Below are 25,641 nucleotides of genomic sequence, written 5' to 3'. Positions count from 1 at the left end.
GTTTGATCTAGCGGTAGTGACATTTCCTACACACATGCTGAAGTGGGGCAGGCACAAATGAAACCAACACATATTGTTTGCCTTTTGGTATTCATACTGCATGTGGGTTATGCGTGCATATGTTTTGGAAGACGGAAGTCGGTGCAGAGGTAAAACGCGCTAGGGAAGAACATCTATGCCGCTTTTTAAAATTGAGTTCCAGTGTTTGATTTGAACTGTCATCTTCTCTGATCATGATTACTGTCAAAAAATCAAGAGGCGTTTTTACCATCTGGATTTTGAATAGGATACATTGAAGCCCTAGCCATGTTGTCATTGACATACACTTCTGACGGTACATTGTTCATGGTCTGCTGTTCCTTTGAGAAAATACCACACTAACCAATACTTTACTGTATAATGTAAGCCTTACACTGTTAGTGGTCTCCCATGCCTGCTCTCTGCTCAGCATGCTAATGCTGTTTGGTCCAGGGTTTCATCATGGTGAGGTGGGGTCAAAAGGCAAGGGGGGGGGGGATTCCTCCCCAGGCAGGGTGTTGGGGGGGTGTAGTTGAGTCCATGGTCATTTTTCTAAAACCTTTCTTCCTGACGGGACACAGTCCATCGAGGCTGGACGAGGGAGGGAGTTCAGGAGCAGATCATCTACTACTAGATGATCTGGTAGGAGTGGGCTAGATTATGTGGTAGGAGTGGGCTACATGACAGTGATGTAAGGGCTTTTATTTGTCTATTTACTTACTTTGAAAGTTGTCATAGGGAATCTGAAAAATCTGAACATACTGTCAAGAGTCATCCTCCTAAATTAAGCTTTGTTAGGTTGGATAAAAGCTTTTCATCCTGCACAGAGCCTGCCTGTATTGTGTGTGTATGTGTTTGCATGATGGAAAACGATTTAGTCTCATGTCTGTGCATCCGTTTCTGTGTGTGTGTGTGTGTGTGTGTGTGTGCAATGTTTGCAAGTTCCAGCTTGTGTTTCTTCTTGTTAGAGTGAGTTTGAATTGTCTATTTTGTCTGGGGTCATGCCTGAGGGTGTGGCAACCTTTCTCAGGCACACTCACACACAGACACACACACACACACACACACACACACACACATACACACACGTACACACACACATGTACACACACTCACACACCTGCTTGCAGTGTGCTATGGAGGACCTCATTGGTCCTCTGCAAGCCTTGCTGTGTGTGTAGTTTGTGTGTTTAAGTGTGTTCTTTCTTTTAATTCAATAATACCGCTCTAGTGGAAAAAACACAGCTTTGCAAATCCCCTAGTCCCAAATATAGCTAGTGTATGCATCCCGCCCATGAACAGAGTAGGGCTCAGTGCTAAAACCATTTAGTTCATCTGTGTTTAAACCCTGTGTACTGTATGTGCTCTGCATTCTACACGCTTACACCAGAATTTGGTTGGTGCATGTTTGTGTGTGTGGGTCTGTGTGTTCCAGAGCTCAATCCACAGCCTGGCCAGGCCCATTGAATCTGATTCTAAGAGTGTGTGGGTTAAGTTGAGCCCGTACTCAATAGACACACTCTATAGATGACATGCAGTCTGTAGCAACCGGCCAATGAGAAGCCTGGGAAGGGAAGCTCCACTCTGCGGCAGACAACACACGCCTTTTCTCTCTCTCTCTCTTTTCCTATTGTCTCTGGCCAGTACCAAGTCTGGGAAGCTCAGATATGTGTTGGAATCACTCCATATGTACATGTATATACAAATTACATGATTCTGGGTGCCCCAGTGGCTCACCGGGTAAGACCGTGTACCACTAAAGGTGAGGATGTGATGCAGGGGCTTGAATTATAGTCTGGCCCGGGTCATTTCCTGCATGTCTTTCCCTCTCTCACTCCCTGCATTCCTGTTTCTGTCTCCAACTGACTCTAAAAACAAAGCTGGAAAAGGCCCTAAAATATCTTAAAAGGAAAAAATGACATGAATCGGAGGCAACATCTAAATTTAGATTGCTCTGCAACTGGGTAATGAAACATTTATTTCTGTGTTCTTCTAAGATCTTTCTCAAGCCTGTCCACAGCAATTTTTTATTATTACTGTTCTTACATAGTGGTCCAAGAGAGGGCTCAGCTAGATGGAGAACAGACTATCAGAGGGAGGGAGGAGGTTAAGGGATTTGGGGTCTGTGGGGAATTCCTTGCGTTGTTGAGATGGTTACCCTCTCTGTTAAATAGTGGGGAACAGAGCTGAGAAAATTCAAGCAATGCAGGATGTAATATATTCAAATTCTCATTGTCTGCCTTTGCGGTTTGTGTGTGTGTAGTTTTCTTTTGTGTGTGTACGTGTGTGTTCATCTGCCTGCATTGCTGGTTATGTGTATGCATTTGCGTGTGGATGTAAAAAAAAAAGGTTTAATCTCTTTTTCCACATAGTTTAATCTCTGGAGGTTGTCTCAAACTCACCTTAGCAGCTCTGGGACTAAAGACCACCACAGGGAGGCAGGAACAGGCACCATCAGCTAGCAAGAGAGGGATAGAAGAGAGGGAGACAGAGAAAGAAGAGAGAGAAGAAAGAGAGAGAGAGAGAGAGAGAGAGAGAGAGAGAGAGAGAGAGAGAGAGAGAGAGAGAGAGAGAGAGAGGAAAAAGTGAGTTGAATGCCAGACAGTCCTGACCAGAATTAGGAGACGCTGTCATCTGTCACTGAACGGCTAGTATGACAATTTATGGAGCGATCTTCTTCTGGGTTGTGTCGGCTATGAATGACGCAGGGGCTGAAATGACACTTTTTTACAGCTAAGCTTAGTATCACATTGAAATCAATTTGAAAAATCAAACTTTCAAATGAAGTAAATGTATTTTTAGAAAAGAAATCTGTCAACACGAAATTATTACTTTTATGAATCCGTGTGTGCCACAATTATTGGCACCCCTAGAAATTCTTATGAACAAAAGGCAACTGAAGCCTTTATATTTGACTTATATTTTTAAAGTCGATCAGAGTGTTTAAGAACTACAAGCAGTAATTCATGACTCAGACGTGACGTGACACAGAGGTAATATTCCCTTATTCATACATCAACGTTGGAAAGATAAGAAAACACACAAATCAAATGAGGGAAAAGTGTGTTGAGCTTCATAAGTCAGCGAATGGTTATAATAAATTAAAAAAATACTCACCTGAAAAGACCCATATCTACCAATACTTAAAAAGCTCAAAGCACCTGGAACTGTTACAAACATGCCTGGAAGAGTACCCATGCTTATTTTGGCCACATGCACAGTGAGGAGGATGGTTAAAGAGGCAAAAAATCCCATGGATCACTGTTGGAGAATTACTAAGGAAATAGCATGTTCTGGTCACCAAGTCTTGAAAACTATTACCCAACCCAATTTTTTGTGTGGGCGGGGCTAAGTTCGGCTGGCACCCAGGCTAGAACACAGCGGTAGTATAGTACAATTTACGGGGGTCAGCTTCTCCACACAGGGCTACATTGCATTTTGAGTTGTTACCTATATAATAAGTCTATGGTTGTTACTGACAATGATCGCTACTAGTGAGCTTTTTTTGGAATGAGTGATTTTCCCCTAAATAAATGTCAACCGTATATACGTTTTTGGGGGCATATTTTCAGTTAGCTGATGGTACTGCTTGTTGACAACGTTGTTACTTAAAATAGTTTGTTTCAAGGTGTTTCAGCTTGTTTCAAGGGGGTTCAGCTTGTTTCTAAGGGGGTTCTTAATGAATGAATGAAATATGAGGTGGGCTAAATGTTTGAAAATATCACTAGAAGGGAAAAACTTAAGGTGACGTTTGAGTAATATAGGTTAGGTTCATTCTACATTTACATTTAGTCATTTAGCAGATACCCTCATCCAGAGCAACTTACAGTAAGTACAGGGACATTCTAGACAACAAATGTAGGCTATGCTTTTAAATCTATGCAATCTTCATAAATAATAAGTAGTAATTTTTATATAAAATATACAAAAATATTAGCCTGACGTTGTCATACTCATAATTCTAGTCAGAATATGAGTCTGAGAACTCTCCGTTGGGCTGTGACTATGGGGCGTGTTTCAAACAAACCTGGAAAACAAATGCCTCTTCGCTCAATTGGATAGATCTACAACCAATCTGAGCAACGTAGTATGTTAACTTTGACCGAATCCCGTAGGAAGGACGGCAAGAACATATTTTCCATCGACAAATGCCTTGATTGCGTTTCTCTGTTCCTCTTTCAAAATTAATGCGCTGTCGATGTCTTCTAAAACAGACTCGATGGCAGAATCATAACATCCCAGATCTCCAGCGGTAGCCATGTTTGTTCAAAACGAATTCAACTTAAGCGCTCTTTTGTGACGTGGGTGATTACGTTACTGTTGATCATCTGTCCATCATCGTATAAAGCCCGCCCTGGCAATTTCATTGGTCCGCCCAGATTCTGGTTTTCTGTAGTTGTCCCCAATACGAGACCCTCCAGACCCAACTTCCTGACCAAATTTTTTTGTGGGCGGGACGAAGTTGGGCTGGCAGCCAGGCTACAAAAATATACTGTAAGTTGTAAAATTTACAGTTAATAAACGGACCCATCTGCAACCGATGCAAGCAAGCACACCCTACAATTTCCCCAGAAATTGTACCCTCTCTAGTTAGATTGACATTTATTCATTTAGCAGGTGCTTTTATCCAAAGTGACTTCCAAGAGAGAGCTTTACAAAAGTGCATAGGTCACTGATCATAAACAACGAGATAGCCCCAAAAACATTGTGGGTAGCCAAAACATGAAGCATACATTGTGAAAAGCAAATAAGTGCCATTAGATGCCACCTCCATGCCAGCAGATAATTTGGAAGGCATGTCAGAAAAAAGCATTTCCCGTCACCTCAACACAAACATAAACGCCTGGAGTTTGCAACATGCTACTGGAACTTTGACTTGAACGGTGTTCTATGGCTAGATGAAATAAAATTAACCTGTTTGGCAACAAACACTCAGGGTGGGTTTGGCCTAGAAAGAAGGATGGCTATACTGAAGAGAAGCTGATCCCCACAATAAAGTATGGTGGAGGTTCTGTGATGTTGTCTGGCTGTTTGGCCTCCAAAGGCCCTGGAAACCTTGTTAGGGTAAATGAACTACCTGAAAGATATTTTGATCTAGGATATTTTAATCTTTTTACCCGAATCTGGCTGTTTATGACAGGAAACTAAAACTGGGTTTTCATTGGAACTTTTAGCAGGACAATGATCCTAAAACACACGTCCAAATCAATACAAAAATGGTTAACTTAACACAAAATCTGTTTTCCGTCATGTCCAATCTCAATCCCCTGATCTAAACCCCATTGAAAACCTGTGGGCTGAGCTGAAGAGGGAGGAACTAGGACCCTGGATGATCTGGAGAGATTCTGTAAAGAGGAATGCTCTCCTAGCTCTGTATTCTCCAACCTTAATAGATGTTAAAGAGAAGACTTAGTGCTGTTTTATTGGCAACAGAGGTTGTACAAAGTATTAAATGTAGGGGTGCCAATAATTGTGGCACACATGGTTTCATTAACAATTATTATTTATTGTTGACATATTTTTTTTCCTATGAAACTAATTTACATAAATAGAACATTGGATTGTTGTAGTTTTTTCCATAGTGACATGAAGCTAAATTACAAAAAGGTGACATTTTCATACATTTTTACTAATCATTGCCAGTGGTGCCAATTATTCTGACTGTATGTAGTGCAATAGCTAGTACAGGCCATTTTACTGTAGGTTTGTAGGGACATTGTCTCTGTTTTTGCATCATGCTAAGGTGTCAGTATGGTAGTCAAGGAGTCTTTTCGGAACTTATAGAAAAAACACGTACTGTCTGCCCCCACCTCTTTCTTTCTTTCTCTCTTGCTCTCTCTCTCTCTTTCAATTTCAGGTGCTTTATTGGCATCGCAAAAGCAAACATACCATATCATACCATGGATACCAGGGGGGTCAGATGGGTGAGCGGTTAGAGAATCGGGCTATTAATCAGAATATTGACGGTTGACGGTTCGGTTGACGGTTCGATTCAGGCCGTGAAAAATGACGTTGTGTCCTTGGGAAAGGCACTTCACCCTACTTGCCTCGGGGGGAATGTCCCTGTACTTACTGTAAGTCGCATTGGATAAGAGCGTCTGCTAAATGACTAAATGTAAATACCATATAACAACAAAACATTCTCTCTTTCTTTCGCTCCTCCTTCCCTCCTTCTGCAAAGAACACACAAATCTGCACAGCCACATGGTCACAGTGGACAGCAGTAAAGCAGGGAGAGACCACATGACCAGAATAGACAATGTGGGATCAGGGACACGGACACAGAATGAGAATTAAGTCTTCACTGCAAAGGAATTATTCCAGCTCCGAGCAGTGCAGGTGGGGGAGGCATCATCTCTCTCTCTCCCTCCATCCACCGACCCCCCACCCAACCCCTCTGTATCCCCCCACTCCCTCTCTTACCCCACTATGTCCCCCCTCTCTTCCTCCCTCAACCACCCACAAATCCCTCTGTATCACCCCCCCCCCTCTCTCTCTCTCTCTCTCTCTCTCTCTCTATCACCCCTCTGTATCCCCCACTCCCTTCATAACCTCTCTGTATCCCACCTGTCCCCCCTCTCTCTGCTCAGTAGCCCATAGAAGTCCATCATTCCTGTAGTTAAGTATTATTTAATTGGTGACGGGGGTTGTGAGAAGAGGCATGCACTGTTTAGTGGATGGATGGACTGAATCTCCTTTACTCTGATAGGCTCTTATCAACCCTCCAGAGAAGTGTATTATGGGGGCTGGAGTTCCACTCCCCATGTCAAAATGAGGAGGTGATTGAGAGTATGGCTGGCATACAGTGCTTTATGACCATTTCTCAAAATAAGCATTCTCTAAGGTGAGGGTTTTTGATAAGATGAGATGTAGAACATAATAGTTTTTTAGTGAATGAATGCCTCAAAAGTTTAGGTACTGGAATAGGGTCAACATTTTCGTGTCCATCATTCGTGTTTGCTTGAGTCTACAATTGTCACAAGTGGATTATCTCAGGCGTGCTTGATTACATAACATTTTCAAATTAAGTTTAATTTGTTCAGCCATTTTTACAAGCAATGTTAAAGAGGGCTTCAAAGATGTCCACAGATTAGTATCTATCACCAACCTAAACCCTCAAGGATACCAGAGATAGTTCTCCCAAAGACGTATTTTCTGTCTGATTGGTGCTCCTTGTGTCCTTCTCTAGCAATGATTGGTCAATATTGAGTGGATCAGAATCCGTTCTGTAACAACCAATGACAGGAGCAGAGGAATGGACTAATGATAGGGAGAGAAAGTAGAAGTTTTCATCTCCTCTCCTCATCTCCTCTATTATCATCCCCTCCTCTTCTACTCTCATCTACTCCACTCCTCTCTTCCTCTCCACTCATCTTCTCAACTGTTTTCTCTACTATTCCTCTCCTCCTCTCCGCTTTTCTTCCCTCCTCTTTTCCTTTGCTCTCATCTGCTCTCTTTACCTCTCCTGTCCTCTGCCATGTCCTGTCCTGGCTCTGGGTGTTAATCACAAATGGAGGCCAGTTGGGCTCTTCACCGTTTTATCTCTGCACATCTGAGGGAGCTCTGACATGAACATCTCTCTCATGTTCTACTCCAAGTGGACAGGTCATCAGCCAGCATATATTGCAGTCACATGCATGCACACACACACACACACACACACACACAGTTATTTATATTCCAAAAGACAGGGTGGGCTGGGCCTGTTCTCCATGTTACAAGCACAGCCGAGGAGCTTTAGAGAATATGGCATTCAAGTGTTATTGACTATGGACTATGGTTTGTGTGATGAGTTTGTTGACTTTGGATGTCTCTTTTTATCACTTTGAATGAAAGTGTCCGTTAAAAAAACACAATGTAATTACAAATATACTAGTGCTGTCAAACTATTAAAATATTTAATCGCGATTTATGTCATAGTTAACTCGCAATTAATCGCAATTAATCGCACATTTTTATTTATTCTAAATGCCCCTTGATTTCTTTTTGTCCCATAATTTTTTCTCATTTTAATGCTCTTATCAACATTAAAAAGGGTTTGCGTTAACACCGTTAATAGGTGCATTCGACATGAACTGACTTCATGCAGCGGTCAGGCGGCTGACTTGAAACAGTGAATTCTGGTTAGACTTTTTGTCCGACTTGAGATGGCGCCGAGGCTAGGTCACTGTGACGTAGCCATCAAAGTACCGTGAGATCGATTCGAGAACTGCCGGCTGTGTAGCCGAGCGCATTTTCTCAAGAGCAACTGCAAGGGTTCTAACGACGACACAGCTATTTCATGATTGGCCTGATTCACACACGACAACTTTGACGTGTGTTTTGTAATTATTCTGACACCTTCAGTTTCGCCAACGCTCAAATCCGGACCAAACAGTTTAATTGAATAAAAAATGTGTTGAAGAAAGGGTTTTAGTCCGCCTTTTCACTAACGGAAATACTAAGTTTAATTATAAATAAAGTAAAGTAAGCAAACAGCGCTTGATCGGCCATGACTGACGTCAACGCAGCAAACCACGAGAAGCTGGAATGTCCGACTTTACAGAGATGTTTTCAACTCCTCCCCGACTGCAAGCAGCTACTCTAGCCGGTCGTTTCATGCAGCCGCAGTCCATGTCGAATGCACCTAATAACGCGTTTAACTGACAGCACAAAAAAATACATAAGATTACATGGGGCGCCACATACTGTGAATACTATTCTTTTCTGTAAAATATAGAGGAAATTGAGTTATTGGGGAGGACTGATCATTTAGAAGAGGATCAATACTTAAGAGACATAATCAGCATTGTTTCACACTGCAAGACAAGCATTTTCATTCCTCTGTCACCATAGTCTGTGTTGACTGTGTGCTGGTGTGTTCCAGTCTTAGACTGCGTGTCCTGTGTGTGTTTGTGTGTGTGTGTTAGTGTTGCACGGCATACCAAAATATTGTTACTTTTCTATCCTTTTTTGTCATTAACAGTACGGTATTATAATTTCCCAATGTTCGGTATTTAGGTCAAACAGGCTTCCGGAGTCTACTGTGGGACTACTTTGCCTAGAGAGCCGACTCTGACAGCAAACCCACAGACGTTACAAAGCCTATTTGTAAAATCTGTTATAAAACAGTGTTGTGCAAGGGAGGAAATACTTCTAACCTCGCCAAGCACCTCAGTGACAGACAACACGACCTAGTACTAAAAATGACAGGTTAGTGAATCAGCTAGCTGGCTAGCCAGCTGGTAGGATGGTGAAATATGTAGCCTATGTCAGGCCTAACCTACTGTATCGTAAATAGCATGACAAGCAAGCATATTTGAAAATGTGAGTTCCAAAACGACAAATATATTAAGCTACTGGGAGTAAGGTGGCTAAGTGGTTAGGGAATCGGGCTAGTAATCCGAAGGTTGCCAGTTCGATTCCCGGCCGTGAACAATGACGTTGTGTACTTGGGCCAGGCACTTCACCCTACTTGCCTCGGGGGAATGTCCCTGTACTTACTGAAAGTCGCTCTGGATAAGAGCGTCTGCTAAATGTAAATGTACAGTTATTTAGGGGTCTCATTTTGGTGCTTTTTAAAACTAGCTGAGTAGCATAGTAGAGCTATGAGCTAGCTACATGTAGGCCCTAAGGTGGCTCAGACAGAACAGACAATTAAAAAAGACACTCCCATCATAAATTTTGCGAACATAGCATTGCCTATACTGTAGTTCACAAAATGCCTGTGGTAAATAAAAGGTTGGGTTGCTGGAGTAACGTTTAAGTGGAAATGGTCTGTTGGTAGAATCATTGTCGTTTTGGCTGTTAATTCGAAAATCTGATCAACCCATGTGGACTGTCTGTTTGTGATCTATTAGTTATCGAGTATCGAATCAGTATCGTATCAGTTTTAAGTATTGTTTCGGTATCGAGTATCGTGAAACTAAACTTGGTATTGTCATCGAAAATGTTGGTATCATGACAACACTAGTGTGTGTGTGTGTATCTATATGCATGCAAATGTGCAGTGTGTCTGCGTGTGTTTGTGTCCATGTGTATGCATGCAGATGTACAGTGTGTGTGTGTATAGCAGCCCTAGTAACACCACCACCATGGTACCACAAAGCTGTGTGCGGCTCAGCTGGGCTCGGCAGGAACTAGAGAATGACGAGAAAGAGACAGAGGAGGTCTCAGATCTGTTCGGTAGTGAAGCAGCTATTAAATCTGCTGGTGCCTCATGTTCTCTCTCAGCCCTGCCTCTGTTCCTCAGAGAAAGATACCTAATCTCAGTTGTCAACATCCGTCTGTTTTTCAGTGCTCTGACATTTGTTTTTGTTTTCTCCAGATTGAGAAAGAAAAAGAGAAAGGGTGGCAGGGGGAAGAAAGATGAGAGAAAGAGAGAGTGAGAGAGAAAGAGAGAGAAATAAAAACTGAGAGAAAGTAAAAACAGAGACAACTCATGACAACAGAGCAGATGTCTTACTGGAATTATTTACAGAAAGACTCTGGCTGGCGTATGGAGACCAGCTCAGTGACAGGACGTGACATCAAATCAGAGGTTCTTCTCCAAGAATAGTGCGTCTGTGATTGCCGGTGCCCCCACCCCCTGCCCGTCCACCTCTTCCTCCGAGCGCTGTAACAGTGAGCCGCGACGTGACTGCTGGCTGTCACCATTGGCAACGGTGGTTTCCTCTTTGTCACCCTGCCAGAGTGTCTATTGGCTTGTCACTTGTCCAGACCCCTCCTCCTTCCACTGAACGCTGGCTAGCGCGAGGTGCGATGTGCTGATCGATGTCTGACACATGCTTCCAGGAATGGATCCTCCACTCTGGCGGCAGAAAGGAAGTCTGTATATTCTTTAAAAAAAAGCTGACCTGTAGCATATTGAAAATACAAAATCTTGTTTTATACAGACAAAAGGATATCGCCTGACCAAGAGAATCAATGACAGATGTTAGTTTTTTTCTTTAATATTTGTCCTGGATCTGCTTTTACCTCAGATGAGATAAATTGCTTCACAAAGTGTGTTTACAGTTGCCATTGAATGGGCCGACTGATTGCATGCATAATTCAAAATATTGATAGTAATTATATCAGTTCTTTGCATAGTCATACATAATTTATATTTACATCAATTTGGCTAATCAATTGCTTATGAATGGTAGTTCAAAATGCTTGATAATGCATGATACTTAAGATCCCCTTCTCTTCTTGCCTCTCGTCCTTCTTTTAACCCACCCTCTCTCTTTCTCTCTCTTTCTCTTTTTTCTTCTTGCTCTTCTGCGTCTTTCTGCCTCTTGTTGAGACTATTTTTGGTTACACACCATCTCATCACCTTTCTCTCCTTCTTTCTTTCTTGGAGCTCTCTCTCTGCCTGTCTCTCCTCACCTCTCCCCATCTCCCCGTCACTGTGAGGCGGTGTGCAGGAAGAAGGGAACATGTAAGAGTGAATAATGGAGAGGGCCAACGCTCCTAATGAGTGTGTTTGATGGCTGACTGGCCTGTGTGAGGCCAAGGTGTTCTCTCTCTCCTCTGTCTCGCGATTCATTATTCAATCTCCTGCTTTTCCCACCCTGTTCCCTCCTCACCCCTCTTCAGAATCACAAAACCCTCTCAGATTGTGTCACCTGGACATCAAATGTTTATGGCCTCATCTTAGCCCCAGATACATGTAATGTGTGAGTCATTTTTTACCGTTTGAAGTAGAAACAGTAGAAAGGGTTTCCAGTCTGTTGTTTGTTGTATATGAGGCTTCTCTCGTCTGGTTTTACACACTCTCCTCTTACATATCCTTTTGTCTCCTCTCTCCTATTCTGTCCTCTCCTGACCTATCCTCCCCTGTCCTCTCCTGTCCTATCCAATACAGTCCTATCTTCCCCTGTTCTGTTCTCTCCTATCCTGTCCTATCCTCCCCTCCTGTCCTGTTCTGTCCTGTTCTCTATTAGAGGAGTGGTGTTACAGAGATGAGCCGGAGCCAAACAACCGCCCATGGTAAACAGGAGCTCATCCTTCAATGAGTTTAGCAAGGAGAGGTCCTGAGAAGCAGGCCAACTGCCTGTGTGAGCGGATGTCTGTGTGTCGGTGTGTTTAGTGGAAGTATGTGTGTCTGTATGTGTTTTTTTTTGTGTGTGAGAGAGACAGAGAGAGAGAAAGAACGTGAGATAGAGAATGAGACAGAATGAGAGAGAGAGAGAGAGAGAGAGAGAGAGAGACAGTCTGTGCAGCTTCTGTGTTCTGACAGAGGGAAACGGTGATGTAATTGCTGACTTCGTCCAGAGGATTGAATGTAATGAAGGTGGCTGCTTACTGGCTGCTTCATTAGTGCATCTGGGCCCGGGGCACTCTGAGAGTGTGTGTGTTTATCTGTGTGTGTATCTGTGTGAAGATCCCAAGGCCTACCTCCCTGGGAAATAAGGGGAGTGGAGTAGCACGCATACAATTACGCATTAAAACACGTCGACTCAAAACACACAAAAATAACACACGTTAACAGCAACAGCAACTGTGGTGTATAGTATCTCTTCCTGAAAATGAGCGTAAACAACCTGGAAAAGGAAAGGTTCCTAAGGCAAATTCAGTTGAAGAATTTTACTGTGAAGAGAACCAATAATGGATGATGTTGGCTTAGGACAGGGTGTGGTGACTCTGCCCATCAGCCTCCATGTCTGAATACACCATCAAGTATCACTGCTCCCTCCCTCTCTCTTTTTCGCTCTTTCTCCCTCTTCCCCCCCCCCTTCTCTCTCTCTCTCTCTCTCTCTCTCTCTCTCTCTCTCTCTCTCTCTCTCTCAACATTCCTTCTATGGGAATTTAACTTAGCTTTTTACACCGCTAGAGCACTTTTAATGACACACGTCTTCCCTGTCAACTCATTGGGAAAGAAAAGGACTTATAGACCCTACAGAATCCTTTCCTCTGACTGTAGTGAAGCGACAGTCACTTGTTGTGATACATATGTAGCATTTGCATAATGTTGTGGTGCGTGCTGCATCGTTGGAGTGGCCGAGTTTCTGCCTCGCTGCCGTTCTGCTGATTTCACGATGATTGTCGGCGTGCTAAAGCCGCAGCTGGGCTAATCGGCCTTTGTTTTGCCTCGCCAATGCATCGCTGGCATGAAATGGGATTTCTACACTCGGATTGGATGCTGGTCATGGGGAGGCCAGCTGGGAGAGTGGGGTGGGGGGTGGGAGTGGAGGTGGGGGGGCTCAACCCCTGGTGCCCCCGAGACAAGCGGAGATGCAGCTTAGATCAACTCGCCACTTAATGCACAGTGTGTCACAATACATTCTCGCTCCTGTTATTGTTAATCAAGCTGACAACTGTACCTCTGGAGGCATGCCTGTCCAAACAAGGCTTGGGACTTCCACAGAATGGCCTTGTTCATGAATCTGCACGTCCGTTAAGAGAACTGTACTGTACAAGACATAGACAACCATCAAATCTGTGGATGAAAGCCTGCCAGTAACTCCAGTTTAACGTCAATAAAATTAACCGTGACCCCCCTAAGCCTAACCTCAACCTGGAGTTAAAACCCTTTCCCTTCCCCTCTCCCCCTCCCTGGTTGTCTTCCCCTCTCCCCCTCCCTGGTTGTCTCCATTCCTCTAAGAGACCATCGAATTACTGGGAGCACATTAAAGGCCTTCTCCATGAACACCAATCAATACCTGATCTGATTAGCTGCCCCAATACATGCATTTCACTACGAGCCCTAAACGTCTGCAGGAAAGGGGGCCTTTCCGTTAATGTTCTCCTTTCATTCTAAACTACAGGCCACATGTAGTGCTGTCCTCTGTGACCCAGATAGAAGGACTGGGGAACTAATGTGAATGTGGTTTTAGGAGACCATGTGTAGTTGTGTATAATATGGTGTTACTGGTGGTCAGGCTCCTGATGGGACGCTGGGATATCCTGAGTCAGCGAGTCTGTCCGGGCTAGTGGGAGGGGGGCTGTCTTTACATACGGAGGGGGGCTGAGTCCGAAAGGTGCACCCAGGGTCTATATTGATGCCTCTGTGTAAGCAGATTCCTATTGAAATCAATAGTATTGCTTGGCGAAGCTGTTTGGACACAGCAATAAGAGATTACTACCTGGACTCACTAATTTAGAGGTTGGATAGAATGAAGTGTACAAACATAGGAAGGAATGAACAAGGTCCTACTGTTTGTATGAATGCGGAGTGCAAATCATTAGCCATTATAATTTAAAATGGGCCTTTGAAACAACTTGCAATCCGTCAGCCTCTTCATCCTAATTTCAGCATTGCACCCAAATAACTCAGTGGCCTGACTTTTTGGAGTCATTACTAGTATTGGAGTCAATTCTGTGATGTCAACACCATTGTATTATTTTGCAACCGTATTGTCACCACCGTTATATTATTATCAACACCATATCATCATCACATAATTGCATACTGTCTCAATATCATGTCAGGATCATTGGATTGTAGTCACTTACACTGTTGTTGTTTTTTGTCATAAGACGCCATATTGTTAACACCATTGCATTGTGTGATTGTCAATAGCATATTATCAGAGCCAGAGTATGCGTATTGAGTTAGTGTCAACACCATGGGATTGTTGACACGGACTGCAAGACACTCACAGTGGGAGGAGTTGGCTTGCTCTGCTCTGTCAGAAACACTAGTGAGACTTGGTTATCCAGCTAGGCGGGTCCTGAGGTGGGAACCAACCATTTTACAACATTCCTGACTCACACCACGCTCCTCTCAATTGAGTTCCACATACTAGGCATGCTGAGGACTGATGATTATTTGTGTTACTGTAAACTGTATATTGTAGATTTATATAATATATTTAATTCCTTTTTTTATATTTGGTTCTTACCTCTATTACTGTAACAAGGCAATTCCCCCCTGGGATAAATAAAGTGTTTCTCTGCTCTACTATTCTATTTTGCTCTGCTCTGCTCTCCTCTGCTCTCCTCTGCTCTACCCTACCCTACTCTGCTCTGTTCTACTCTCCTCTACTCTGCTCTGTTCTACTCTCCTCTACTCTGCTCTGTTCTACTCTCCTCTATTTTATCCACATGCTCTCTGACATGTTCCGGATGTCGGCAGAGGTGATAAGGTTGCTTCATTCTCTCGGACGGCATGCGAGGCTCAGAGCCCTTCATCACGCTGCTGTCATTAGAGATGTAACTCGCTGTCCTCAGCTCCTGTGAATCCGAATGAATATTCATGAGGGGTGTGGCAGTTCGTCAAGCCCACCAATCATATTTGTCCACCCAGGAGCTCAGAGGAGACACTGGAAGAAGAGGGGATGGATGAAAGGAGGACGTGCATAATGGTCAGACCATGAAAAAAAAGAAGAAAAAAAAAGAAAGTTGAGTACCAGAGAAAATACTCCCATATTCAAGGTCTCCACATTCCCTACTTTGCTGTAAATTGTCTCTATAACTTTCTTTCCTCCCTGACTTCATTAGTAAGTGTCTTTTCAATATTGATGACCACGTTAATAAAACATCAAGAGGAGAGGCCTTTGTGGGGAACTGCTGGCATTTCATGGAGCTGGAGTCTCCGGGTTTCTTTGGAATGATGATGAAAAAGAATGGTTCAGGTGAAGGAGTACGAAGGGAGAGAGTGAGGGATGAGAGAGAGCAAGAGAGAGAGCAAGAGAGAGAGAGAGCAGTAGTGAAAGGTAAAAAGTGTATAAAGTGTAAAATGTAACGCTAGGTTCTTCTCTCTGAAAAAAGAACCTGTTTGCCTGTGTGAATTTTTCTTGGTGGTTGGTCAGCTGAAGAGTTTATACCTGTGTGTGTGTGTCTATATAAATATGTATTTATATATGTGTGTGTATATAAATATATGTGTGTGTGCGTGTGTAGTGGGGCTGCACAGAGCCAGGATGCTGACTAAGTGCACTGGCATTGGGGTTCTGTCTCTCTCATGTTTTATTTATCCCTGTGGAGACGGACAGGGAAGCAAGCTACTGAGACTGGGGAGAGCACTGAGGGTCAGCACAATCTCTGTCTCTCTCTTTTTCTCTCTCTTTTTCTCTATCTTTTTTTCTCTCTCTCAAAGCCCAGATGCATAGAAGAAAGGCCAGAGCTTTCAGAATGTTCTCCTCTGAGCTCTCGAAGGACTAACCAGTACTGTGTAGTATCCACTGCTGTGTGTCATTTTGTGTTCCAGTAGGCTGGCTTTATTGCATTTTCACGTTGCTCTGTGTCTGTTTTTCACAGTGCTCTCCTCCCAGCTCTCCTACCTTCCTCCTCTTGATCTCTCGATGGCCTGGTCGCTCTCCATGGTGCTGGAGCAGCGCTCCTCGTTCCCTTTCCTTTCCCAACACTTTGGTTCCTCATCGATGCTCTTCTCTCACTCCCATCTCCTCCCCACGCCTTTCCCTCTCCCCCAGTCACTCTCTCAACTCCCTCCAGCTCCTTCTCCCTCTCTCCCCCAGCTCCCCCCCCCCTCTCCCCCAGTCACTCTCCCCCCTGCTGTGTTTTGGGGCAGTTTCCTCCACGTAGGGCAGGAGCAGGTGGAGTGTTGTACTCCTAGCATTATGTAAAACCCCGGTCATTTAGATCTGACTTCAAATAAATGTAAATCAATCCATTGGCTGGCTCCTTTCTCCAGGATGTAAATAGTGTTTTTCAAATCTTATCTGAAAACTGTATTGTGGAGTGGAGAGGCTTTGACATGCAGCCCAACGATTAGGATCCCATTCTTCCGCTCCACACCCCCTCCATTCTCCCGGCTGCTTGAGTAAGCCTGGGGCCCTGTGTGTGTTTTTGGGGGTCTCTGTATGTGTGTGGGGGGGAGGCCCCTTGTGTGTGTTTGCATAAGGGTAAACTTTAGAGTGTGTATTGTTGACGGGAAGATACAGAATGTAACTGAGAGTAATGATGTGTGTGTGTGAGTGTGAGTGAGTGTGTGTGTGTGAGTGTGTGCGTGTTTGTGTGTGTGTGTGTGTGAGTGTGTGCGTGTGTGTGGTACATGTGTGTGTGTGTGTGTGTAGTACATGTGTGTGTGTAGTACATGTGTGGTACGTGTGTGTGTGTGATGATGGATGCTGTGCTCCTGCAGCTTACACTACAGCTCCACTCAGAATTAACAAGGTTGCTAAGATACAGTGAGCTTATATTAGATTAGGTTATCTACTGTTATTGCTGTTACTATATTTTACCCAGCACCATGAAGCCTTTATTCATTTGGAAATTTCCCCTGCCATGGAATTAAGATGCTGGTATTTGTGCACTACTGCCTCCCCCCCCCTCCCCCCCCTCCCCCCTCCCCCCCCCTCCCCTCCTCTCCTCTCTTCTCCCCCTTAGAGGGTGTTGCAGAATCTAAAGCCTCTCTAGTAAAATGTCTACCCCACCCCTTTACAAACTGGGGGTGGATCCAATCCTCTATTCTATCATTAAGCCCATTTAATCCCAAGCTCGAGGCCCATTGTTTCCATTTGACACGGAACAAGCCAATAAAACTCTGGCAGGAGCCTGTGATGTCATTTTTGGGGCATCTTAAAGAGGTGTTGCCCCCCCACCACCACCACCAGCAGCAGATATGAGTCTAATGTGGTGTCTGACCCCTGCACCAGTCTTGTCTAGTACAAGCCCTGCCACAGAGGTTGCCAACTGCAGAGGTAATGGGTACGTGGAGCAGAACTCTGTAATCTCATTGGTTTATTTCTACATTTTCCTGCATTAAATTAGCCTAAATACAATTTCACGCTGCAATGATAAGATATGTTTGGTCAATAGTGCTGATAAAACAAGGTAGAGAGGTAATTTTCAATACAAAAAACTACCCTCAAACAAATATTTTTCAAGCTAAAAATATAGAATGTTAAATCATTTATAGAGCTAAAAATAATCACGTCATGTGTGGGAATATGACAGAATAACAGACACAGAGTGCAGGAAGGCAATACAACCCTAACTGCTTAGAATAGTTCCAGGTTCCTGTGTGAACTCTGGGGGTGACTGATACAGTACTGATTCCAACCCAAGTGTATGTCAGTGTGAGGGCCTGGTATAGGGGAAACTCCAGGTGTGGGATCCCAGAGAGATAATGAGAACTGACTGCTTTATGTCCTGGAAATGATTGACTCCATAGCAGTCAATGAATCCCTCCACAAAGTAAGTCAGCAAGCCAGCCTGCCAGTCAGCCTCCCAGCCAGTCAGCTAGCCAGCCTGTGAGCCAGCCAGCCAGTCAGTCAGTCACCAAACGTTCTTTTCCTTTTACCTTTCATTCTCTTGTTCTGCAACCACATATTTTACTTATCTGGAAGTTTTAGTGTGCACATCCTTCTTTATTTGCTTTCTTTTTCATGCATTCTCATTCCCTTCCCTACCCATTCTCATTCCTTCCCATCACACACTCACTCACACACACACACACACACAGGGCTGCAGTGAGTTGTGTTGTAGTATTAACCCTTTCAGGGTGCGTGTACACTCTACAGTCCCCTGGGGTCTTGTATGTGAGTGTTCTCCCTGTTAGCACTTTGCCCCGCGTAACGCTTCTAACGCATGGGCCCTCTTCTCTCCGCCCACACCCGTAGCCCGGGGATCTCACATTCAGCTTGCACACACACACACACAGAAGAAGACATAAAAGCATAGACAGGCAAATAAAAGAACTACCGACAGATCCACGCACACACAGAGATGTATGTGTAGTGTGGAGAATGTTCAATGATGTTGTTCAGGCATAGAAAAAAGCTAGGAAATTAACCAGTGCTATAGATTTGCAAACATACAGTACAGAGAAAGAATGAAAGCTTTTAGATAATCTGTCCATGCACTTTGCTGGGAACACAAACCCAAATTCAACTGGCAGGTGAAGTTACACAGTTCTGTTTTTAACACAGATGTGACTGGTTTGACTCTGTTTGGTTCAACCTTCCAAATACACCTGCCTTTAAGTCCTCCAGCCTAGTACAGATTGTGCTCCAGTCCTGGGGTTAGAGAAGAACTTGTGATGGGGACGAGCCTATCTACCTTGGGTTGGAGCCTATCTACCTTGACCCCTGCCTTTCCCCAGAGGTCACTGTGGAAAAGGCACCTTAATGCTTGGATCATCCTGACCTTGACCATATCAAGGTTGAAGGTATAGCTGAACTCATAGGAATGCTAAGAGGAGGGTCTGTTCCAAGACAGGGGAGGTGTGTTAAGAGGTGGGTTGTATATTATTGGTGGGCAGCTGGCTGTAGAGGCGGAGACTAGGAGAGAGGTAGGGGGCTAGAGTAGGGCCCTGTTCTGCTATCGGACCCAGCTGCTAGCTGGGAAAATGAGAAGTCCAGGGGCCAAGCTGTCAGCGGCATGGCAACCTGCACCATGCTGACGCAATGCGTTCCCTTCCTCTCCCTCTCTTCCTCCTTCTCTCTCCTTCTCCCTTTCTTCTCCTTTTCTCTCTCTCTCTCTTCTCCCCCTCCTCTCACTCTTCTCTCCATCTCTTCTCCCTCTTCTTTCCCTCTCCCTATCTTCCTCCCTCTCTTCCCTCCTCTTCTCTCTCTCCTCTCCTTTTTCTCTCTCTTCTCCTTCTCCTCTCCCTCTCCTTTCCCTCTCATCCTTCTCTTCTCTCTCTCTCTTCTCCCTCTCTTTTCCTTCTCCTCACCCTCTTTCCTCCCTCTCCCCTCTCCATCTCCACCCCCTCCTCTCTCTTTCTCTCTTTCTCTCTTCTCTCTCTCCTCCCCTCCTCTCCCTCTCTTCTCCCTCTCTCACGCTGTCTTCAGCTCCTGCACAGGATCACATTAATATTCCTTTGAAGCCTATTTCAGCTGCAACCAGATCTCCCTCTACCTCTTCTCTTTCTTTCTTTTCTCTTTCTCTCACCCCCCCCCCACCTTTCTTTCATTCTCTCTGTCTTTTCTTTGTCTCTTTCTGCTTCTCTCTCTCATCCCTCTTTCCCTCCCTCTCTCCGTCTCTCCCTTTTTTCTCTCTCTCAGGGATCAATTCTTTTTCCTTCTCCCTCACCAGTGGGAGAAGCAACCATACTACCTTTAATCCAGGAGTTCCCTCTTACACTCACACACACATGTGGACATACAGACACGCAAAGAAGGGTGGAGGGTGCAGATGCCTTTGACAGAGCATGTTGATTGGTTCAGAACGGTTGCTGCCTCTTGTAGGAGAGATGAACGGCTATTTTTAGATCAAGGGGTAGCTGGGTGAGAGAGACTGAGGAAGGGTGTGTGTGTGTGTGTGTTTGTGTGTGTATGTATGTCAGGAATACTGCAGTCTTGAAGGAATTTCCCCTTCTACACACGCACACACATACAATCACCAACCGTTGCTCATCTAATCCAGGGTAGTGTGTGTTCCACATGTTTTCTCAACCCTTATCCCTCCTCACCTCAGTCCCTCGCTTGCACTCTCCTTCTCTCGCTCTCTCTAGCCCTCTCCCCCTCATTTTCCTCCCTCTCTCTCTCTGTCTCTCTCTCTCTTTCTCTCTCTCTCTGTGCAAATGTCAGCACTCCCATTTGTTTGCCAGAGCCCAAGAGCTGCTGCCTGCTCTCTCTGTTTACCTCTGTCACTCCAGCCCCCTCTCTCCCTCTTTCCCTCTCTCTTGGACCTGTCTCCCCACACTCCCCTCACCCTCCTCTCATCCCTCTCTCCCATTCTCCTCACACTCCTCTGTCCCTCTTCTCACCTCCTCTGACCCCCTTTTCTCTTCTTTCTTTTTTTCTTCTTCTTTCCATCTCACTCTGTCACTATTTTTTCATCCATTCTTATTTCACCAATCTCTCTGTGATCTAAAGGCAAGGGGACAATGGTTTGGTACTCCCCTGAATGGTGTGCCAGGAGAATAGGTTGTGGTGTGCTGTAATTAGGACACTGCTTGTGATATCCAGGCCTCATATAGTCATGTGTCACATCTCATCAGTTTCTCTGTCTACTTCCAGCACTCAAATCACAACACCTGGTCTCTTTCTTAGTTCTGTGTTTAGTCTCTCTCCTTCCTTTCTCTCTCTGTTCTCTCCTCTTCCCCTTTTTGTCTCTCTCCCTTCTCTTTTTCTCTCTCCCTCCTCTCTTTCTCCCTCTCTCTTTCTCTGTCTCTTAGCCTCCTCTCTCTGTCTCCCTGTCCCACTCTCTCTCTCTCTCCCTACTCTCTCTCCCTACTGTCTTTCACTTTGTCTTTCACTCTCTCTTTATCTCTCTCACTCTGTCTCCTCATCACAATGATGACTCATGTGGCTCACACCTGCTCAACAGTCATGGGACACAGTGGTTGCAAATGTCTTCGAAAGTTTGTGTGTCTGTGTGTGCATGTGTTTGTAAAGAGAGGGAGAGGTAAAGATAAATAAACAGAGTGTGCAGTTGTGATCCTCATTGTATTTTTAAATCTTAATTAAGACTTGTCTTCATGTTTGTGTGGATCTGGAAATGTGTTGTTATGCTTAACTTCTCTGGTAACTTCAGCAAGTTGGGATTGTTTTTCTTTGTGACTGTGCCTGTCGTTTAGTCTCTGACTGTCTTCCTGTCCCCCCCACCCCACCCCTCCCCTATCTCTCTCTCTCTCTCTCTCTCTCTCCAGTGAGTGACAGCTGTTTTCGGAACCTGGCTGAGGACCGCAGTGGAATCAATCTCAAAGATCTTGTGCACGACCCCTCACTGTGAGTGTTCGCCAGCACACACACCCTCACGCACGCACACACACAGACACTGTGGGGCACAACTGCACACAGTGCGTTCACCGCGAACCTGCTAAGCGTGTAGTTTGGCGAGTTGTAGCAAACCGAACATGAACACTACACCTTACAGTTTGATAGATAACAAGGCGTGCGTATAGGCTGGCGTTATTAGTGCTGAGCATAGCTGACATGCCAGTGCAGCACAGCAACCGCTGCAAACACCTGCATGCCTGGACGCATTAGCTCTTTAGGCTACTTCAAGGGATCGCTGGTCTGAAATTTGTTTTGTGCCATTACATGTTTCCAATCACGACGATGAACAGCCTTAAACAAACAAGCCATGGCTGGACTCTCATCCACCATGTTATTATTGTCTTGCATCTTTTAGTTGTGGCCAACTGCGGGTAACCTAGCCTATGTAAATTATGTTATTATGTTGTAAGATGTGAGTCTGCGCTGTGTTCTTTAGTTGGCAGTAGCCTAACATCAGACAAGGAAAGCGACTGAGTACCCAAATATCTTTCTGTTTATGTATTCTTTCAACTGGACGTAACTGAAATCACTTGTATGATTGACATATCTATTAACAACTTGGTTAAGATATAAAGATTCTGTGGAATGTAATAGGTATTTAGGGACTGTGAGGTCGAGTCCCGGCTGAGGTGGCTTTTGCTAAACTGCATTTCATTGTCTCAGTACTTGAATAACAAAAAAGTTTAATCTAATATGATATTCAAAGGAAATAATCATAGACTAACAACACGAACATGAATGACAGATTGATGTTCATGTTCTGACAACAAGTAGAGAAAACTGGCTCGGCGCTTCTAGTTTTGAGGCTGTTCATCGTGGCACAGAACGAATTTCGAAACAGCAATCCCTTGTTGTAGACTAGCCTAAAGAGCTGACATGTCTAGTTGCGAAGGTGTGTGCAGGTGTTGCTGTGCTGCGCTGACACATACGAAGTATGCAAAGCACAAATAACACCTGCCTGTATGCACGCCTAGATATCTATCAAACAGTTAGACATAGTGCTCATGTGACGTAGGTGTCGCTTATTTGTGGTGTATTTCAGGTGTATGTGTGCTGTGCACGCGTCTTCTAAATACGTGTGCACATGGCCAGTGCGACACCTACGTGAGGTGACGCCTGTGTGTCTATTGTAATGCTGGCTTCACGTGCTATTGGAAGTATGGTAAATACGAGTTTCCAACTGGTAAGTTACACACAAATGCCCCCTCAAGTCGTAATTACCAGTGAGAAACTCGTGGGTATTTTGATACCCGAGTTCCCGAGTTGAATGACCTTTTTAACTTTCAACATGGCGGAGAAGAGGACTGGTTCAGAAGTGGAAAGTATGTAATTCTTTATTTTTAACAGTGCAACTATTGTTAGCTGTTGTTTGTGTATATTATTGGGTGTGCTCAAGCCTTCGGCGAGAGCACAACCTTTGTTCTCTCACATATATATTATTATTATTATTATTGGGTGTGCTCAAGCCTTCGGCGAGAGCACAACCTTTGTTCTCTCACATATATATTATTATTATTATTGGGTGTGCTCAAGCCTTCGGCGAGAGCACAACCTTTGTTCTCTCACATATATATTATTATTATTATTATTTTTATTTCTTTTTGCCCCCCTAAAACTCAGTCAATATTTGGCCTACATAGACAACGTAGGTGTCAAAAGTTTCGTCTTGGTAGCGATTGAGTTGCTTCTATTGGAATTTACGTTCCGTTGCATGGTTTAGGCTGAAGTTAAGTTTTTGTGGCGAAAAGTGAAGCTAACGGTGGCTAATTTGCTAGCCACAGTCACTGACGTTACTAACGTCACTACGTCACTAACGTCACGAAAACACACGTGACTACCTGTAGCAGAACATTCGTTTCGCATCTGTTAACTTGGGGGATAGCTAGGCTAACTATAGCTTTACTGCAAGGCAGCTGCAGAAACGCCACAAGCAAAGAGGCCAGGCTGATAACTATTTACTCATTTTACTTTGTGATGTGAAACACAATTGTGAAATGTACAATATTAGGTGATATTATTAACCTTTTAAGGAGTGAGTTCTAAATATTACCGACGCTTCCACCTGTTATTTTTCCAAAACGGAAGCTAGCTAGTTTTAGTTAGCTTCCGTTACCTAGCATAATACTCGTAGCAATGCTACTACCTGCTAGTGTTACTTGTTAGCCTCCTAATTGTAAATTTTGAAGCCATACTATAGCGTTTGTCATATAGTTTTTGTCTATCAGAAAATAGTCGGTTGGAATGTTCAGAATCACACATGTGTGACGGTACTCTGTGGGGCCTGCTTTCGAACGATCACATATGTGTGACGCTACTCCTTAACGGGTTAAGGAAGTAGGCCCACATTTACTTTCGGAAACGGTAGTCTACTATTTCACTGAAGCATTAGCATGACATTAGCCTCTCTTGCCCGGGCAACACACACTACAGTGGTCTATGATGCATCTGTTTTCAATCGTTAAAATAAACATTTCTCACAAATACATTTTCGTTGTAGTATTTATTATGACATTACATTACAAGTAAACGATTTGTTGGTGAAATTATCATTACCTGTGGTTTCAAACCAGTGTTGCTCACTGCAACGTTGTAGCCTACGCGAGACACACTACAAAAACATCTACACAGCTGTAGGAAGTCAAACGGCGACAGAACATGTTCGGCACTCCCCTTACTTAAATCAAAAGTCTTTCAATAGGTGAAACTATCTGACTACTAACTTGAACTTCATTGCCACAGCCTAAACTTTGTCAATCTGTTCATGAAAATAATTAATTTCAGCCTAAACTGTACAACGGAACGTTAAATCGAATTCAACCAACGCAATCGCTACCAAGACGAACACAGCAGTAGTCTAGTAGTAGTAGAATTTACCGGGGCAGCTTCTCCACACAGGGCTATATCGCATTTTTCGTTGTTACTGACAATGATCGCTACCAGTGACCTTTTTATGAATGAGCGATTTTCCACTAAATAAATGTCAAGCTTATTTTGGGGGCATATTCAGTTAGCAGATGGTACTGTTTGAATCGCGATTCCATCTTCTACTGCCGGGTAACGTCGTAGAATAATCTTTAAAGGGGGTTCTTTATTGATGAATGAATGCAATGAGTAGGCTACATGCCTGAAAATATCACGAGAAGGGAAAAACTTAAAATGACGTTTAAGTCATAGAGATTAGGTCAATTTTTACACCGGTCTGCCAAATGTATTCGTTTTGATTCAACGATGAGGCTGCCTCTTGCAGGGGAAATGAGAAGACATCTATTTCATTCTACACTTCACTCGTATTTTCAGTTGTAAATGAGCAGCAAAAAAAAAAAAAATCCTTTAAATCTATTTAATCTTTATAAATAATAAGTATGCATTTTCATATAAAATATACAGAAATCAGTTGTAAAAATGTCATTCAAAAACGGACCCCTGTGCAACCGACGCAAGCAAGCACTCCCTACAATTTCCCCAGAAATTGTACCCTCTCTAGTTTCAATATGTAATCTATATACACTTAACTTGTACCATTTGTTGTGTCCATTTCCTCCTCTAGCAGGTGTATAATGGAATCAAAAAAGAATTTCCACAATATGTACAGCCAAATTTTGAAACATTCTCCAACAACAAAAACACTTGAACATGTCCTCGTAATCTCGACTTCACAAGTGGGAAATAGGATAGCTATTTCACACTAGCATGTGAAGGCAGCATAAGTGTATGTAAATTGCTTGCGTGCGTTCAGAGGTTTGATATCATTGTGCAGGCATATGCAGGTGCTAGTGAGCCCTTTGCATATAAACCAGTGACATGTATTATGCCCCATACACACAAATGCACGCACACGCACACACACATGTGCACACACATGTGTGTGTGCACACATGTGCACACACATGCGCACACACATAACATCAGCTCTGTAATGGAGCAAGTGAATCAAGGGCTTCCAATAAATATAAATCAAATTGGCGTTATGGCTAGCTAATTGTTCTCTTCTCACAAAGGTTTTTTACAGTGCTGTTGTTTCTTAGTGGGA

The 25,641-nt window shown here is 43.9% G+C and overlaps 1 protein-coding gene across 6 annotated transcripts in view; it reads left to right on the top strand.

Annotated features, from left to right (window-relative positions):
- gphnb (gephyrin b) overlaps nt 1-25,641 on the top strand; it is an 87,607-nt gene that overhangs the window by 1,464 nt on the left and 60,502 nt on the right. For all 6 annotated transcript variants that reach the window (XR_009931011.1, XM_062468407.1, XM_062468406.1 and 3 more), the window contains exon 2: nt 21,482-21,560. Coding sequence is in view for 5 of the 6 variants with exons in the window: in XM_062468407.1 (XP_062324391.1) it covers nt 21,482-21,560 (79 nt within the window). In the remaining variant the exon portion in view is untranslated. The remainder of the gene's footprint in view (nt 1-21,481; nt 21,561-25,641) is intronic.

This window comes from Osmerus eperlanus, chromosome 8, assembly GCF_963692335.1.
Source record: "Osmerus eperlanus chromosome 8, fOsmEpe2.1, whole genome shotgun sequence".
Taxonomy (NCBI): Eukaryota; Metazoa; Chordata; class Actinopteri; order Osmeriformes; family Osmeridae; genus Osmerus; species Osmerus eperlanus.
This window is presented reverse-complemented; position numbering and strand designations above follow the sequence as displayed.